General features: G+C 44.1%; 1 protein-coding gene across 1 annotated transcript in view; it reads left to right on the forward strand.

Annotated features, from left to right (window-relative positions):
* The window catches only part of LOC121282809 (coiled-coil domain-containing protein 73-like), a 134,183-nt gene that overhangs the window by 11,968 nt on the left and 102,875 nt on the right, over window positions 1-19,340 (forward strand). The window contains exons 2-3 of the mRNA XM_041196624.1: window positions 494-652; window positions 18,043-18,114. Of these exons, the coding sequence (XP_041052558.1) occupies window positions 494-652; window positions 18,043-18,114 (231 nt within the window). The remainder of the gene's footprint in view (window positions 1-493; window positions 653-18,042; window positions 18,115-19,340) is intronic.

A 19,340-nucleotide genomic window follows, 5' to 3' on the forward strand; every position in this document is an offset into this window, starting at 1 on the left:
TGCCCCAGCAGCAGCCATGCTATCTCATGAAAGGCCAAAAAAAACCCAGGAAAAAAAAGCTACGGCCAGTAAGGGAAAAAGTACTCTGGAAAATTTCTCTCTGACTCTTGTCAGGCAATTGCAACTAATCCTTCCAGGAGATCACATAGACCAAATGTTATCTGTAAAATCAATTATTCTATATGATGCAATCATGACACTGTTAAGAACCAGTCCAGCTCCCTTTTAAAGACACACAGGGAATCAGCAACCATCATAATTAAATATTCTTGAAACTACTTTATTTAATTCATTAATTTTAAACTAGAGTTGTAAAAAAAAATTAATCCCGGTGGTTATTTTTTCTTCTTAAAAATGTATGTTAATTATCACAGAATATCACTTACGAGGATTGGCATTGGATGGAATGATGTCTTTTGGTATAAAATAATCTTGCAAAATGGTCTGAAATATTGTAAAACTCACTGTTGGAAAAACCTTTCTTGTTGTGTAGATGGACAACAAAAAGACTCTAGTCTCCAAAGACACAAAGGCTGGATTATGTATCACATACAACTTTCAGAACTCTGATACTGCTGCACTTAGGTCTGTTCAACAACTAGAATTTAAAACTAGCCTTCTTGAAGTGGTCGAAGAACTTCGTATTCGTCGTGTGAGTGGAGCATCCTTATTTTAGTAAACAATAACCCTTTATCTTTTGCTTGTCTTTTCCTGTAAGGCAAAAACTTGGCTATGAGATGACACTTGTTATTAATTTCCAAATTTTTCAAATTCTTAGTATTTAAAAGTAACTAATTTATGGTAACAAATTTGTAATGCAAATAAAGCACCAAATTAGGGTACCCTGTATTTAGCTGCAAAAGGATCTGCGTGTGTACATTGAGATGCATTTGTACGTGTGTCTATAAGTGATAGCCAGAAATAGAATTTATGACTTTGCACCAATGTCTTACGTTCATTTCGAAATAGACATTTATTTTGTGTCCATTTATATTTCTTGCTTTTTACTTTAGTGTTGACTATGGCTCAATTATACCACTCTCACTTCAGAATCAGAAGGTTAAGTTCAAACTTCACTCCAGAGACTTACGCATAAAATCTAGGCTGATACTGCAGTGCTGTCTGCTAGAGGAGCACCATTTGGATGAGATATTAAAACTTGTCTGTCTCAGGTGGCACAATTTGAAGAAGAGCAGGGGAATTCTCCCATATGTCCTAGTCAGTGTTATCCTCAACCAACATCACTAAAACAGATTAAATGGTCTTTATTTCTTTGCTGCTTGTGAGACTTTGCTGTCTACATTACAATTGTGACTACACTATAGAGTATTTCACAAAATTATTCAGATCTATATTTAATAGTATTCAGTATTCAACAGCTAGAACAATGCCAGTGTGTGTACAATGAAAGAAGCAACTGACTTATACTAGAGATAGATGGTATCTCTAAACAGAAGGGTTTATACTTTTCATTAGTGACCACTAGAAGTCAATTTGCTCATTAGCAACACACAGTGTGGCTGAGGAGTGCATTGGAAAATAGAGGTTTCAACATCAACATCACGGCAGGAGAACTGTTGTTTACTGTCAAAGCTCTTAAAAATTTTTTTTTAAATCATGTCTCAATTTGTAAAAGCTAAACTTGTCAAGCCATCTTAAAAAATACTGCCCCATTTCAGAATGTGGTACTCAATTAGTAATTATTAAATCAGAATAGATGTTTAAAAACGAATGGGTACTTTCTATTTAAAGTACTGCCTCAACGAATGTGGAAAAATATCGGGAGTATGCCTGTCTACTTCCAAAAGGTGTTTGATACAGTGACACCCAACAGACTTGTGAGCAAAGTTGTAGGTCATGGGATAAAAGGGACAGTAGCAACATGGATACAGAATTGGCTGAATGGCAGGAAATAGAGTAGTGGTTAATGGATTTTTTTTGGGCTGGAAGAAGGGTTGTAGTGGAGTACCCCAGGAAGTGTTGGAACCCTTGTTTTTCTTGAAATATCTTGGTGTACAGGGCACAATTTCAAAGTTTGCAGATGATACAAAACATGGAAACATTGTGAACTGTGAGGAGGATAGTGTAGAACTTCAAAAGGACATAGACAAGTTGGTGGAATGGGTGGACAGTTGGCAGATGAAGTTCAATGCAGAGAAATGTGAATTGATTCATTTTGGTAGAAAGACCACAGAGAAACAGTAAAAAATAGGGGGTACAACTCTAAAGGGACCTGGGTGTCTATGTACATAAGTCATTGCAGTTGGCGGGACAGGTTGAGAAAGCAGTTAATAAAGCATACAGTATCCTGGGTTTTATTAAAAGGGGCATAGAGTACAAGGGCAAGGAGGTTATGTTGAACTTGTATAAGTCACTAGTTTGGCCTCAGCTGGAGTATTGTATCCAGTTCTGGGTGCCACACTTTAGGAAGAATGTGAAGGCATTGGGGAAAGTGCAGAAAAGATTCACGAGAATGGTTCCTGGGATGAGGAACCATTCAGTTATGAAGATAGATTGGAGAAAAAGAGGCTGAGAGGAGATTTGATAGAGGTATTCAAAATCAGGAGGGATCTACACAGAGTAGGTAGGGAAATAATGTTCCGACTTGTGAAAGGATCAAGAACAAGAGGATGCAGATTTAAAGTAATTATTAAAAAAAGCAACAGTGATCTGAGGAAAAACTTTTTCACGCAGCGAGTGGTTAGGGTCTGGTATGATGTGTCTGAGAATGTGGTGGAGGCAGGTTCAATTGAAGCATTCAAAAGGAAATTAGACTGTTATCTGTAAAGAAATAATGTGCAGGGGTACAGGGAGAAGGCAGGAGAATGGAACTAGGTGAGTTGCTCATTTGGAGAGCCAGTGCTGACATGATGAGCCAAATGACCCCCCTCTGCATCATACCAATTCTGTGATTCTGTCTATCTAGCCATCTATCATATATTAAAAGTCTTTTTATATTTTGCACTTAATTTCTGTAGCACTTTCCTGTCCTATTTGTATCACAATTTTTCTGTCACCCATTTCACCATGTCTGTCTGTTGCACTATTTTTATTGGTTCTTAGGAGATGGGTGATACTGGCAAAGCCCTATTTATTGGCCATACTTGTTTGTAAATGTTATGTATCTCTGAGGTGCTATTAGGGTAAGCTTGGCAAGATCCTGCGGTACATTTTTTAGTTAGTACATACTTCAATCACGGCGTGCTGTTGGTATAGGGAGTGCATATTGGGAATGTTACAGTTTCTAATTCCTAATGTATTATTTGTCTGTTAGAGATGTGTTCCCCTTTAATGGCCAAAAAGTCTTAATTGTTTCTAAATAAATATAGTCAAAGAATTCAATTGTTTGATCAGGGAACTTTGCAGGTTGGAATAAAAACAAAGTGCTGGAAATACTCAGCAGGTCTGGAATCATCTGTAGAGAGAGAAACAGAGTTAACATTTCAAGTTGAATATGACTTTTTTTTATATAACCCCAAAAGACAGGCATAATTAGGACCCATGTAGGAATCCATACCAACACTTTTTATGTGGAGGAAGTGAGACAAGTGAAAGAGAAATTTTTCATTGAGAGAACAAGTTCAGTCAGGTGGAGGAGGTTAACCAAGGTGTTCCATCCACGTTGGTTGACAGGACCCGCAACCGTGTCCGGCCCATCTCCTGCGCATCCGCCCTCACTCCTTCCTCTCCCTCCTAGAACCATGATAGGATCCCCCTTGTCCTCACTTATCACCCCACTAGCCTCCACATTCAAAGGATCATCCTTGCCAACTCCAGCATGATGTCACCACTAAACACATCTTCCCTTCACACCCCGTGGCGGCATTCCGCAGGGATCGTTCCCTCCGGGACACCCTGGTCCACTCCTCCATCACCCCCTACACCTCAACCCCCTCCCATGGCACCTTCTCATGCAACCGCAAAAGGTGTTACACCTGCGCCTTTACTTCCCTGCTCCTTATCGTCCAAGGGCCCAAACACTCCTTTCAAGTGAAGCAGCATTTCACTTGCACTTCCCTCAACTTAGTCTACTGCTTTCGCTGCTCCCAATGCGGTTTCCTTTACACTGGAGAGACCAAACACAGACTGGGTGATCGCTTTGCAGAACACCTTCGGTCTGTCTGCAAGCGTGACCCAGACCTCCCTGTCGCTTGCCATTTCAACACCCCACCCTGCTCTCAAGCCCACATGTCCGTCCTTGGCCTGCTGCAATGTTCCAGTGAAGCTCAATGCAAACTGGAGGAACAGCACCTCATCTTCCGACTAGGCACTCTACAGCCTTCCGGACTTAACATTGAGTTCAACAACTTCAGATCATGAACTCTCTCCTCCAACCCCACCCCCTTTCCGATCCCCCTTTTTCCAATAATTTATAATTTTTAAATATATTTTTCTTTTCCTTATTTTTAAATTTATCGTTTTGTCTCCACCTTTTAGCCCATTTCGATCCCTTCCCCCCACCCCATCCCCACTAGGGCCGTCTGCCACTTGTTTGTCCTGCTTTCTACCCTTAATGTCACCATTAGCACATATCTTTAGATAATATCATTACCGTCAACACCCCTTTGTCCTTTTGTCTACGACATCTTTGGCAATCTCTTCTTTGCTCCACCTATCACTGGCTCTCTATCCAGCTCTACCTGTCCCACCCCCTCTACCAGCTTATATTTCACCACATTTCTATATTTCTTTAGTTCTGATGAAGAGTCATCTGGACTCGAAACATTATCTGTGTTCCTCTCCGCAGATGCTGTCAGACCTGCTGAGTTTTTCCAGTTATTTTTGTTTTTGTTGGAGGAGAGTGGTGTTGGATGGGGACTTGTTGGGCCTTGAACTGGCTGGGTTCAAAGAAGAAGCAGAGAGCCCTCAGTCTGTTGTGGTGCGGGATGGAATTGTAGAGAGACTGCATGTCCATAGTAAAGAGGAAGTAATTAGGGGCTGGAACCTGGAAATTGTTAAAATGATGTAGGATGTCAGAAGAGTCACATTTGGGAAGTGACTGGACAAGGGAGAAAAAATAGTCAAGGTAGGAAAAAAATAAGTTTGGTGGGGCAGGTAAAGGCTGAGACAATGGGTCTACCAGGACAGTCCTATTTGTGCATTTTGGGAAGGAGGTAGAAGTGAGCTGTTTGGGGTTGGGGGACTATGAAGAGAAAGCTGTGGAGGGAAGATCTCCAGATGAGATAAGGCAGTGACAGTCCTGGAAACAATGCCTTATGCTGGGTGATCTTAATTGGGGTGGTGGAGCCATGCTCCAGGGGAATGTAGAAAGAAGCATCTGAGAGTTGACATTCAGTCTTTGCAAAGTAGGGGTTGGTACACAGGACAACAGCAGCACCATCCTTGTTAACAGGTTTGATAACAATGTTGGGTCTAGAGCTGACAGAACTCTGGCAAGTCCAGAGGTAGTTTTTTTGATTTTATTGCAGATTGGAAAGTGCTCTTCAGTATTATCTGCAGATTTAAGATAATTGGCAAAAGAATCAGAGGTGTCCAATTTATTTTACACTGTGAGTTACTGCTATGTGAAATACACAGCTTGAAAGGGTGGTGAAAAGCATGGCCTGGTTCAATACATCATAATGTTCAATAGAGGATCAGATAAATACTGTAGATGTCAGTGTACAAATCAACCTTTTTTATTATTCTTTCATGGGATCTGAGCGTCACTGGCAAGGCCTAAATTTGTTGCCCATCCCTAATTGCTCTTGAACTAAGTGGCTTACTAGACCATTTCAGAGGGGAGTTGAGAGTCAGCCACATTTTTCTGGGTCAGGAGTCATATGTAGGCCTGGCAGATTCCCTTCCTTACAGGACATTAGTGAAGCGGATGTGTTTTTACGACAATCAATGGTAGTTTCATAGCCACCATTACTAAGACGAGGGGCAGAACTTTCTGTTGACTTGTGGGGGGGCGGGCCTCACATGTCAGAGCGTAAAATGATGCGTGGTGACGTTGGGCGACTGTCCCGATGTCACCGCACGCCATCGCGATATTTCGCTGGGCGGGCACGTGATGAAGTTTGATGTGTGCCCGTTATTAATTAACGGGCTAGTTTAGGCCCTTAATTTGTCAATCGACGGCGATTTTCAGGTGCCCGTGCGATCTTCGGGTCGGCGCACAGGCACCATGGGCAGGCAGGTAAGAGACTTTTTTATGAACCTCATCCGCAGGAGGGATAAGAGGGCTCAGTGGGGTCGTCAATCTGCTTTGTGGAGCATTTATTGGAGAAGGTATTTTAAACTTGCCTGTGTGAGCTGCAGTAGTTCAGAACGAATTCCAGCAGCTTTCTGTGTACTTTGAACCTTCAGGTCAGCTCTCTGCAATCAGTAATCTTTAGTTGGCTTGCAGCTTTCCGGAGGCCTCCCCTTAGCCTGGGTATGGGTTCTGACATGTCCACTGGAGGCTGGTCCTCTGAGGAGGAAGGGAGGGCTAGAATGAGGAGGAGGCCAGGAGTGCACAATCAGCCTCCAGGGCAGACATCTTTGGGAGTACAGGCGCAGGCATTAGGGGTGCAGGGCCAAGAGGGAGTCCAAGGTGGAAGGGGCTGCTGAAGATGCCCCTATCCTGCTGCCAGGGTATACAGGCGGCAAAGCAGCTCCCTCAACATGTCTGAGATGCAGTGCCGAAGGAGGTTCCAACTGTCAAGGGAGACAATCAACTACGTCTGTTAGATGATTGGCCCTGAGATCTCTCCTAACTGTGTGGGTGGACACCCCATGCCAATGGCTCTGAAGGTCACAATTGCCCTCAACCTCTATGCCTATGGCTCCTTCCAGGGCTCGGTGGGTGATCTTTGCAGTGTCTCCCAATCAGCTGCCCACACTTGTGTCAAGCAGGTCACAGGCGCTCTGATCAGGCATCCATTGACCTTCATCCACTTCTGCTGGGACCAGGCAAGCCAGGCACAGTGAGCCAGAGGCTTCGTGACCATTGCTGGCTTCCCCCATGTCCAGGGTGCTATAGACATGTGGCCATCAAGGCGCCAGCAGATGAGCCCGGTGCCTTCATCAACAGGAAGGGCTTCCACTCCATGAATGTGCAGATAGTGTGTGATCACAGGATGCTGATTCTACAAGTCTGTGCAAGGTACCCAGGCAGCTCCCATGACGCCTACATCCTCAGACACCCCCAGTGCCGGGGGTCTTCAACACTCTGGTTCGGCTTGATGGCTGGTTGCTGGGTGACAAGGGCTATCCCCTCAGAAGGTGGCTCATGACGCCTCTCCACCATCTAATGTCAGAAGCTGAGCAGCGGTACAATAGGAGCCACTCCTTCATAAAGGCCGTGATGGAGAGAGCCATCTGTCTTCTCAAGACGCGCTTCCGGTGCCTGGACTGCTCAGGGGGCGCACTCCGGTACCCCCCAGATCGTGTGTCGGTAATAGTGGTTGCACGCTGCGCTCTCCACAATCTTGCGCTGGAAAGGGGGTACACAGTAGACAATGATGGTGTTGACGCAGTGGATGTGGCTGCACACGATGAACCCAGCCCTGGTTCTGAGGAAGAGGAAGCACAGGGGAATGCTGAATGACTAAACGCTGATCTGGGACTACATCAAGGAGGCAAGAACACCCAGGAGACTTTAATCGAATGAACCTTCAGCTAGATCAACACAAATGGATCAGCAGGACTAGCCTTGCCTGGAACTTCCATATTCGGCACCTAAGTGCTAAATCTGTCAGGTCATCAGCAGGAACAAAGGGCTTTGGACATAAACTTGAATTTCCAAACAAACACTCATGATATTTATTTTAAATATACAAATGCAGAACAAACAAGCCACCCTCAGCCATGGTAACACATCTGATTTTTATCTTAAACATGAAATGTTCTCACAAATCCAAAACAAAATGTTAAGCAAGCAGAAAAAAATTATAAGGACCTAATCTCGGGCCAATACAAAAGCACCAGTGAGAAACCTGTGGTGTGCCTAAGGTGCCTTATGCTTTGTTTATGGGTGCAACGTCTTGCTGCTGCCCCATCGCTCAGAGTGGCTTGTGAGACAGCCTGCTGACTCAGCTCTCCTGTTGGCCTCGATGACCTTGGCGGTCATCCTCTGGCCCATGGAGCCTGTGCTGGGCCCGCCTGGGAGGGATCTGCCAGTTGCACAGCTGGCATCTCCCCAGTTGTCGCAGCCTCACCTGATGAAGCGGTCACTGGGAGAGGGTATCCTCATCTGGAACACCTTGAGAGGAGCCTGCAGATATGACAGGCAGCTGCTGCGCCGACATGAGGTCGCCTCAGACCTCCCTACTCACCATGGATGAATGGGCAACGAGCTGGAAAGCTTGAAGCCCACACCATCTCCCACATTGGCACTGACCAGCTGTGGCCACTGACGCTGTGAGGGCTTGCAGGTCCGAGCGTAACCCCAGGAGAAGCTTATCACTCCCCGATGCTCCTGCATGTCTGGCCACATTTCCTGCAGCTGCTGTGTCACGGACGACTCCAGAGGCACATCATCAGGCACCGACTGAGCATATGCCTGGTCCTCTGCAGTCCTCCGACTGCTGGCACCATCGACGCTCTCTGTCTCTGCCAGCTCCTCCAGCGATTGTAAAGTGCCCTCTCCACTGTGCCCCAGGACACTAGCCGATGTTCCAATGCCCACTGAGGTGCTAGTATCTGCGCTGGTGCCTGCATCACAGAAATGGTGTGACGCAGGTGACACTTGAGGGCCCTCAGGTGTGAGAGAAGGCATCTGCAGTTCCTCCTGGCGGCCATGCTCTGATGATGCTGAAATGAACAACAAGGACAGTGGATCAGTTAGTGTGCACACAGTGACACACTTCATCCCTTTCCTCCTGGCTCATTAGGCGCTCAACCTTCCAGAACCAATGGACGTGAACATTGATGGGGTGGCAAATAGTGAGGAGGATATCCTTATATTACAGGTGGATATAGATGGGCTGGTCAGATGTGCTGATGAGTGCCAAACGGAATGTAATGTGGAAAAGTGTGAGGTCACGCACTCGGGCAAGACAAACATGGCACAGGAATACACGATGGATGGTAGGACTGTGGAAAGTAAGGAGGATCAGAGGGGCCTTGTTGTGCATATTGATAATTCCCTTAAGGTAGCGGGACAGGTACATAAGGTGTTTAAGAAGGCAAAAGCCATACTTGCCTTTATTAGCCGAGGCATAGAATATAGGAGCAGGGAAGTAATGTTCCAAGTACAGAAAACGCTGCCTAGGCAACAGCTATAGTTCTGCATGCAGTTGTGAAATGCACTTCAGGGGAGGGATGTGATTGGAGTGGAGAGAGTGCAAAGGTCGCTGACCAGGATGATGGCTGGGGTGGAGAGTTTGACTTATGAGGAGAGATAGCATAGACTGGGGTTATTTCCCCTGGAGCAGAGGAGATTGGGGGGTGACGTGATTGAGGTGTTTAAACTTATGAGAGGCATAGATAGGGTCGACAGAAAGCAACTTTTCCCCTTGGTGGCGGGATCAGAAACCAGGTGTCATAGAATTAAGGTAAGGGGAATGAGGTTGACAGGGGATGTGATGAGCAAATTTTGCACACACAGGGTGTTGGGAATGTGGAACGCACCACATCACGGGTGCTCACCACCTCCACCACCTCCTCCCAGGCACATTTGACCATGTAGAGGGACCTCCTCCTCCCATCCTGGGGGATCAACACCTCCTGCCGTGCTGCCAACTCTTCGAGGAGGGCAGCAAGGCATTCATCTGAAAAGCGAGGGGCACATTGGCCCCCTGCTGGCCTACCCTGCAGCCTGCCCTGCCCCTGTGGCAGACTCTGCAGCCTGGCCTGCTCCTCTGCCCAACCTCCAGCGTGCCCTGCTCAGCCGACCCCCTGTGGTGTGACCTGGGAGTGGTCATTGTGAGCAGCCTACAGGAGGCTGCCAGGCCTTCCTTTAAACAGACTGCCGGGTCACCATTGGACCTGGCGGTCTGTGCACACCCGCCGCCGCCCGCACACTCCCGCTATCCACGGGAGTCGGCATATATGCTGGGCAGGCCTTAATTGGCCCGCCTGCGTAAAATGGCGACGCAGACCTGATCGCAGGAGCCGATCGGGTCTGTGCCCTCTCCAGCTCCGCCGCCCGCCTGACAGGCAGAAAATTCTGCCCTAGCTTTCAATTCCAGATTTTATTAATTGACTTTTTAAAATTCCAACAGCTGCTGTTGTGGAATTTAAACCTGTGCCCCCAGACCCAGAGGATTAGCCTGGGCCTCTGGATTACTAGTCCAGTGACATTATCACTACGTCATCTTCTTCCCCACCAACCCCCCCACCCTCTGCCACCATCCACCCCCCCCCCCCCAAACCCCACACACACACACACACACACACACACACACCCCTTCTTTGAAGTCAAAAAAATCTCTCCAAATATGGGGTTGACTTATATGCCGAGTATAAAAGTGAACCACCAGTGTGAGTGTGGGTGGTCGTCAGCTTTGTTGTTTGCCAGGCTTGGACATGCCTTAAACTTCCACGCATCTTAACACAGCCTGTATTGCCTGTTTGATCTCTTGTACTCAGTTATAAGGTACTAGTAAGTAAAACATCAATTTGTGAGGTGAAAGATTGTTGCTGACCACTAATATAGCAATGCGTGGCTGAAAAGGAGGTTGACTGAGTATATGCAAAAACATGGAGGTGGATTTTATGGGGGGATGGATTATCCGCTCCCCTGAACAAAAGTTGATTGGCATCTTGTCAATCAGAAATCCGGTTGCCCCCCCAGCGGTTTTAATTGGGTTAGAGTGGGACTTCCACCCCCATCATGGAGGAAGACTTGCCCTAGAGAGCTGCTGGCCAATCTGATTGGCTGGCAGCTTTGCAACCCAGGCAGTGCCAGGAGAGACTAGTGGCCACTGCTGGGTCTACAAGCAATCCCAAATAATAGAATATGGCTAGGATTTTCATAGAGTCGGGTTGATTCAGGAGCCCTCAAAAATGGTGGGACTCCTGATCTCATTCTCGGCATGTGATTTTTGGGAGTGCCTTTAAAGAGCGCATGCAATTTCCTGTCACAAGCCCGCATCTGGCACTCCTGACCTGGTCAGCTCCATTGCAGACAAAGGTATCTCCTATACCTCTGCAGTTTTCGTGGAGTTGGGCCAGGTTTTTAAAGATTCATGGTTCATGGCCCCTAAGAGGACTCGTGAACCTTAGTCTGCATGAGGAGACTTTTTAAAAGGTAAGCTCAAAAGACCCTCCTCATGCCTCCATACCCTTAGGTTATGCACCCCCCCCCACCCACCCCCGTGTCCTCTCATGCCTCCTGTGCCTCCCTTTGAAATTTCAAAAACCGCAAAGACTTGAAACTACATTTTTATGTCAACAAGCATTGTGAAACTGACCGCAGAGAATAGAGAGTCTGAGCTGTCAATCAAACAATATTTCCTCATGGGCGCAGGTGTTTTTTCATTCTAATAGATTTCTGGGCTCTCTGTGGTTTGTGGTTTTTGAAACTTCAAAGGGCTTGGATGATTGACACTTTTATTAGCTTGCCGTCCAGGCTTTTTTTCATAGGAGAAAGTGATCAATGGATTCCATTTTTTAAAGCTTATTTTTACACATCCCATTTTACACTGTGGTGTTCTAGAAAGTGTACCCTGTGTCAATGGACATGGAAGTGCCAGAACAAAAACAGAATTACCTGGAAAAACTCAGCAGGTCTGGCAGCATTGGCGGAGAAGAAAAGAGTTGATGTTTCGAGTCCTCATGACCCTTCGACAGAACTGATTGAATATTAGAAGAGGGGTGAAATATATGCTGGTTTAAGGTGGGGGGGAGGAAGAGAAGTTGGGTGGGGTGGTGTGGTTATAGGGACAAACAAGCAATGATAGGAGCAGATGATCAAAAGATGTCACAGACAATGAAACAAAGATGTGTGGAAGGTGGTGATATTATCTAAACGAATGTGCTAATTAAGAATGGATGGCAGGGCACTCAAGGTACAGCTCTAGTGGGGGTGGGGTGGAAAGACCAGCAGGGCATACAAGAGTTAAAAATAATGGAAATATGTGGGAAAAGAAAAATCTATATAAATTATTGGAAAAAACAAAAGGAAGGGGGAAGAAATGGAAAGAGGGTGGGGATGGAGGAGGGAGTTCAAGATCTAAAGTTGTTGAATTCAATATTCAGTCCGGAAGGCTGTAAAGTGCCTAGTCAGAAGATGAGGTGCTGTTCCTCCAGTTTGCGTTGGGCTTCACTGGAACAATGCAGCAAGCCAAGGACAGACATGTGGGCAAGAGAGCAGGGTGGAGTGTTAAAATGGCAAGCGACGGGGAGGTTTGGGTCTTTCTTGCGGACAGACAGACCTTATGGAAGTGCCAGAGCCTGGCATAGGGGGCATAAGGGGCCTGAGGTTGTGGATGAAGGGCAGAGTCTGCCTGGCATAGGGTGCATTTGGGGCCATAGGAGGTGGGTTTAAGGCAGAGCTTTGTATAGAGGACACGAGATATAGGGGTGGGTGTAGGGCATAACTTGGCATAAGAGGCATGAGGGCATGAAATAGCCTTTTAAAAGCGCAGTCAAAGCTTCTGAGCTGCCTGCCTTCTGCTTTCTCTCGCAGACCAAAGAATTGCAGCGGAGAGGGATTGAGGCCCTTAAGTGGCAGTTAATTGGCCAGTTAAGAGCCTCAATAGACCTAAGGGCAGGCAGGCTGTTTAATGCCTTACCTGGCCTCAGCAATATGGGGACAGGTCGGAGGTGGGCAGGAGGCACGGGCTGGCCACCTGATATGTCAGCTAGGGGGGCGGGGCGGAATTAAATTCAGCCCATGAATTTTGGGACCGACAAAATGGGGTTGCCTTACACACCAGGCTGACTTATCCCCTGCCATCTATGATACTTGATAGGAATAAAGTTTTAGGATTGTGGGGAGAAAAAGGTTGGAATGGAATTAACTGGAAAGTTCTATCAATAAGCCTGTGCAGGCATAATAGGAAGAATGGTCTCTTTCTGTGCTGTATTATTCTATATGATTTTGATGTCTGCACATTTCAGATGGACATTGACAGTGGAAAGCATATTACTAATTGTGTACACTTCGTACACGGCCAATAAATTATTTTTGTAATGGTTCAGTGAGTTCATAAAGGATTGCAGACCAGTTCAAAGTTGTAACTCTCATTAAAATTGAGTGTAGTTGATCATAGTTACAGGTGGCTCTCTCCTGTCAACGATAACACCATTGCATCTCTTGAACAGACCCAGAATGATCTGTATTGGGGTAGGAATTTAATGTTGCTTTTTAAAGTAACCCATTTATTTCTTTATTGTGTTTCTTTGACACAGACACTGAATCGTCTGCTATTCAAATACTCCCCTTAGACTTACCTTCCTTTGAATCCCAGACTTAAATCAGTTTTCTGCTCAGAAAATATTCTCTCCCTTTATTTATCTAGCTTTTTGAGAGGTAAATTGATTTACTTTCCAGTCTCAATCACATGGATGTATAGGTTGTGTCAGTCTGTGGTTTATTTAGCATAGACCACCAGTCCTATCCATTCCTGTTTCTGATGCGGAACTAGTTTCAACAAATAGGCTGTAATTAATCTCAGTGTCCAGCCCGCTCTTTGAGAAGAGGTAGATTCTCAGTGAGAAATGGGCTTAATGCTCAAAATGTCAACAAAGTGGTAACAATACTTGAATTATTTCATTTTTGTCTAGTGATAAAACACACAGAGGTACTGCAAAAGCCTGGCCAATTCCACATTAGTCAATTCTACTCCTGTAAATGATTTCATGTTGTATGAAGAGTTCTTTGAATGCCAAACTTAATGAAGTACAGACTTTTCCTATTACCTGGCCTCCAGCTGGCATCTTGAGCACTATTATCAGAATGTTCTGTGAAGTTTTATTTTTGCTGAACAACATCAAGAGTTTTACTTGGACCTGAATGGTTGACCTTGTAAAATACAGAGTAGAAATTGTTCATCATGAGTTAAAGATCAGTTATAATATCATACACAAAAGAGACCAGCATAAATTAAAGCAGTTTTATAGGATTTTGTCAAATTTCTTCCCCATAAAATATAGAAAAAGCATCTTAAAGGATGCTGTTATCAATATGATTTATATATTTTTTGTAAAACGATCATGTTTTTACAACTGATGTTGTGTTGCCAAAAAATCTTCTTAAGCTTACCCTTTGTTTCACCTTTTTTGCTGGGGCATTCTGTGATATCCCAATCAGCATATCAAAACAGAGGAGGCTGTGAAGTATGAAAACTATTTGGCTTAGAGTCATGAGAAAGGGAAGATTGCTATTTTGTAGGAGGTAGATTATGAGCTTGTGGAAAATAGTAAAAGCACCTAACAGCAGTGTTTTTAAAAAAAACTTTCTTGACCTACGCCAGCTATGGTCTGTCCCTAAATCTGTTCAGGGTCAGGAAGCAGAAATCTTTCCAATCAAAACATTCTGCTTCGAAAATAACTTCTTGCAACAAATAAAAATGTACTGGCTGTTTGAAGGAGTTAGGACATTTATCCATTGTTGTGGATAACATGAAACACCTTAATACTTTCATTGAGCCAGAGCCATTCACTGACCTGACACTTGGAGGTATTTGTATTTCTTGGGCCTTATTTTATCACTCTGTCGGCTGTGGAAGACAGACTCAGCTCTGATTTACTTTACATGTAGGATTACTTAGGTTCTGGTACAGAACTTATAATGTAGGGGAATGTTTCATGATATTCTGCTGGTAACCTTCTACACTTGTTTTCCTTGTTAACCGCAAAGATGTTTAACTGAATGGGTGATCTCTCATGCTGGATTTTTTTCTTTGTGACAAATTGTCCCTGGAATCTCTATCAACAAGAACAACTTGGTAGTTATCTAGCACCTTTAAAGAGCATAATCCACAAAAGCTGACACCGAGTCGAAGAAGGAGATATTAGGCCAAGTGATCAAACTCTTGGTCAAAGGGATATCTTAGCAGTATCTTAAAGATGGAGAAAGTGTTAGTGAGACAAAGAGGCTTTGGGAAGAAATTCTGAGCTTAAGACTTAAGATGGCTAAAGGTATGGCTACCAATTGTGGAGCAAAAGAAGTGAGGGATGCACAAGACTTGGAGGAACACAGAGTTCCCAGAGGGTTGTAGGGATGAAACAAATTGCAGAGATAATGAGGGGCAAGGCTATGGAGGACATGAGGATGAGAATTTTAAAATCAAGGCATTGGTGGACAGGGAGGCAATGACCTGCTGCCTGACATTTCTCCTGATCTCACTGCTGCAGCTTAGGGCAATGTAGCAGGGCACCCAATGCAGTGCCAGATGGGAGGAGCCAGCTTTAAATGGAGCAAAAGTGCTTGAAGATTTAATTACATGATTTATTTTAGGACTCTGGCTGAACCAGGACCTAAAAAAGTAAGTGACTAGGGGCTTGCTCCATATATGTAAGGAACATTGGAATATAGGAGCATGAGTAGGCCATTTGGCCCCTTGAGCCTGCTCTGCCATTCAACTAGATCATGGCTGATCTTCTATCTCAATGCCATTTTCCTGCACTATCCCTATATCCCTTGATATCTTTAATAACTGGAAATCTATCCATCTCTGTCTTGACTCTGTCATACTCAATGGGCAATCCCCATCGGGGGGGAAGTGCAGGAATGGACATGGACGGGCGGGCTTCCGATTGGCGCCCCAGTTGGGGGCGCACTGTCATTTTGTGTGGGTGGGCCAATTAAGGCCCGCCCAGCTTGACATCCGCCAGGAGGCGCTATGCGCTTCCTGTGCAGGCAGGGGGTGGGAGGTTGGGGGGGAAATTCCCTCAGCCAGGAGTGCACTCTTTCGCGTGTAAAGTGCTGCCTCAGGGAGATTGGCTCTGATTTAAAACTTTCAATAAAGGTGATTAAAAAATTTCCCTGCCATGTCCCCTCATGTGACACTGGGACATGTCCATAACTTTTATTTAAACATTTAATAAAAATGTAAATACACTCATGAAAACTCATCCCGCCCATTGATGAGGTGTCATGTTTTTTCTGAAGCCCGCCTAGGCTCCTGGCCTGCCTGCCAACCTCAAGGTTGGACGGGCAGGTCCGTCAATTGTGCTAATTAGTTTTTTGATTGCCTTAATAAGCCGTTGACAGCTCGGCGGGCGCGCAGCTGATTTGGCTGCGTGCCTGCCGAACTGAAAATCTAAATGATGCGGGGTGATGTCGGGACGCACGCCCAACATATCCCTGTGTCATTTTACGTGTTGGCGAGCGGGCCCTGCCCCCGCTCGCTGACCAGAAAAACCTGCCCAATGACCGAGCCTCCACAGCTCTCTGGGGTCAAGAATTCCAAAGATTTTCCACCTGCTGAATGAAGAAATTCCTCTTCATCATGGTCCTAAATGGCCTATTTCTTATTCTGAGACTGTGTCCCCTGGTTCTCGAGCCCCCAGCCAGGGAAAACATTCTTCCTACATCGACACTATTGAACCCTGTAAGAATTTTGTATGTCTCAGTGAGGTCACCTCTCATTCTTCTAAACTCTCTAGAGAGGCCTGTTATTTTCAGTGGAATTAGGTGGTTGAAAATAGAGGATGGGGAAGGCTTTGTCCATTTCAACCCAAAAGGTAAAGACAGATCCCCACCTGCCACCCTCCCAGCTGATTAAATGCCACCTCTCCACCATGCCATGAGGAGGGCACAAGATTCTGTCCAATGTTTCATGAATTTGGCTCTACTAAACAATTGATGCAACCAAAAGTACATTGCAGAAGCAATCAGTGACCTGTTTACAGGTCATGTATGTCCGTATGGTATTGCAGAACCTTTGAAAAATCAACCTCTAAGTACTTAAAAGGTCTAGTGACAAAATATCAATTAAGAAAAATATTTAATGGGCACATTTTATGTATAAACTTGCAGTTAAGTTGCTTTTCCGTAGTGGCTATATTAATTCAGTACTATCATTTTATAGACAATTCAGGAAATCACAAAAGATACCCCACTTTCTTGATATGAGTAGAGGAAAAACAATTTGCATCATGTTTCTCAGGAAGTCCACAAGCATTTCACACACAATTTATTTTTAAAGTCCAGCCACTTGTTGCTGTGTGAGTGAACATGGCAACCATTTTGCATATAGCAAAATCCCAAACAAAACAATAAGATGAATATCCAGTTAATCTGCTTTTGTGGTCTTGATTGAGGAAGAATATTGCCCATACTCGAGAAGAACTCATTCTTGTTCTTCAAATAGTTCCATGGGGTATCTTAACACCAACATAAGCAAGTGGACATAACCTCATTCAAGGAGCAGTACCTGCAACCACACAGTCTTGCACAGTTTTGTACTGGTGCTGATCTGGATGATGTGTTCAAATCTGGTATATAGTTGCATAAACAAGATCGGTCACATTAAGAATGAAGTGTCTTTTATTCACTGAAATTGGAAAAAATGTGTTTAGTAAACAGTGTGAATTCACATTTTTCACAAAATATGTAGACAACAGATTATCTTTGTCACATAGAGTGATGAATTTTATTAGTTCTGCTGTTGTGCCATATGTAGCTGCAGAAAGATGAAAAGAAAGGCTGCTGTTGAGTTATCTCTATAAAACTTCAACAAGAAGACGTGACCTTTCTTGGGTGCATAATCTTTTTTTTATTCTGCACTTTGAAATACTTAAGTGCTTTATCTTGTGTGTAATTTCCACTGTTATGGTAGCAGCACTCTCTAATGACATTGTATAAATAACACTGCACAAGATTGTACTCCTACCTCTAAATAAAAAATCAGAAGGTGCATGAGGTAATTTGCTTTATTTTTCCACCTTGGGGGAGCGGAGGAGGAATAATTACAGTTTTGTGTGATGTAGCTTTCAGTAAAAATTGTTTTCTTTATAGTACCAGTGTTACAAACTTTATATTTTACTATCATCATAAAAGGCTGTATAGCACATAAGACATTATTGCAGTCAGTTCAGATTATTGAATTATTTTGCTTCTTCATACATCAGATCATCAGTGCTGGCATAATTGAAGTTCGCGTTTTACTAAAATGCTTCTTTATACAGATTTACTGAAAAGCACTATCTTCTGTGCTTTAGGCTGCGGAAAGTCGGTATGAAGATCAGATCAGTAATCTTGTAGTGGAAAAGCAAGAACTAGAGTGGCAAAAGGTATTGTATTTATATTCAGTAAATATGATATTGTTTTGGGACCCATACAAAAACATACCGTTCGTAAAGTGAGGGGAGCTCCTTATTTGGGTACGATTAGTGAGGCGATAATATAGCGAGCCATTCTAAACTCCATTGACATTGGCGGCAACGTAAAATCCTGCTGCCGTAAAATTTTGCCCAATGTGTGATACAGCAGTGTTAATGATATATAAAAGTCCCTTATAAAGGAAATTTACAATATAACAATTGCATATTTTTTCCAGCTATGTTCCTTATTTTTGCTAACTGAATCCTTGTATCTATGCTACTGTTCGTTGGGAAAACATGGCTCATAATAATGTTGTTTAGCTAGTTTGCTCGGAGCTGTGTTACACTAACGCAAAGTAGAATTCCTTTCTGGAGATTTGTTATCCGTACTCCAGGTCATTGATAAATTTGTCTTGAGGGGAATCTTAACTGGAGGGCTTTAGACTCCAGGGGGCCCAGGTCTACCAGTGTGAATGCTTGGCTGGATTAAAACAATAGTACAGTACTTTATTAGAATATTTTTTTATGTATGTCATTTTAACCTTACTTAAAATTCAACTACCTATTCTGTATTGAGTGTTAAGTTTCATTTAACTGGAAGTTAAAGTTAAATTGAGAGCAGTTGAGTATGCAACTCAGTATTAGCTTGTTTTCCCAAATCAGTAATTGCAAGTTAAGCACTAGACTGTCTCATCTTAATGCACTTGACACTCATGTAGTGAGCTATATCCGTCCTTAGCTAGATCACTGGGTACAGAAAGAAATATCCTTATGATTTCATGTTTATATGAACTTAGTGAATCTCTTGTGATATTGCTGAAGAGTTCTAGAATATGCAGTTTAATAACATCTCTCAGCACCACCAGATATGTTGAATGAATTCTCACACACCTCCTCCACTCCCATGTCCCCCCATTGCCTCCACTCACTTTCACTGAGTTTCTCTTCCTTTTGTTTAGTTAATATGGTAACTTTCCCTCTCTCTCTCTTGCTCTCATTCTCTCTCCCTCCTGCATATACACATTAACATTAAAGCCTCTAAAAATGAGCCTTCGCTGGCTGTTTAAGGATTTTGAAGCATGGGATAGAGGTTGTACCGGGAGTGTAGCATGTTTCAAGACCTGTTTTTTTTTTATTCATTCACTTCGGGCTTCGCTGGCTGGGCCATCATTTATTGCCCATCCCTAGTTGCTATG

The sequence above is a fragment of the Carcharodon carcharias genome, chromosome 10 (assembly GCF_017639515.1).
Source record: "Carcharodon carcharias isolate sCarCar2 chromosome 10, sCarCar2.pri, whole genome shotgun sequence".
NCBI lineage: Eukaryota > Metazoa > Chordata > Chondrichthyes > Lamniformes > Lamnidae > Carcharodon > Carcharodon carcharias.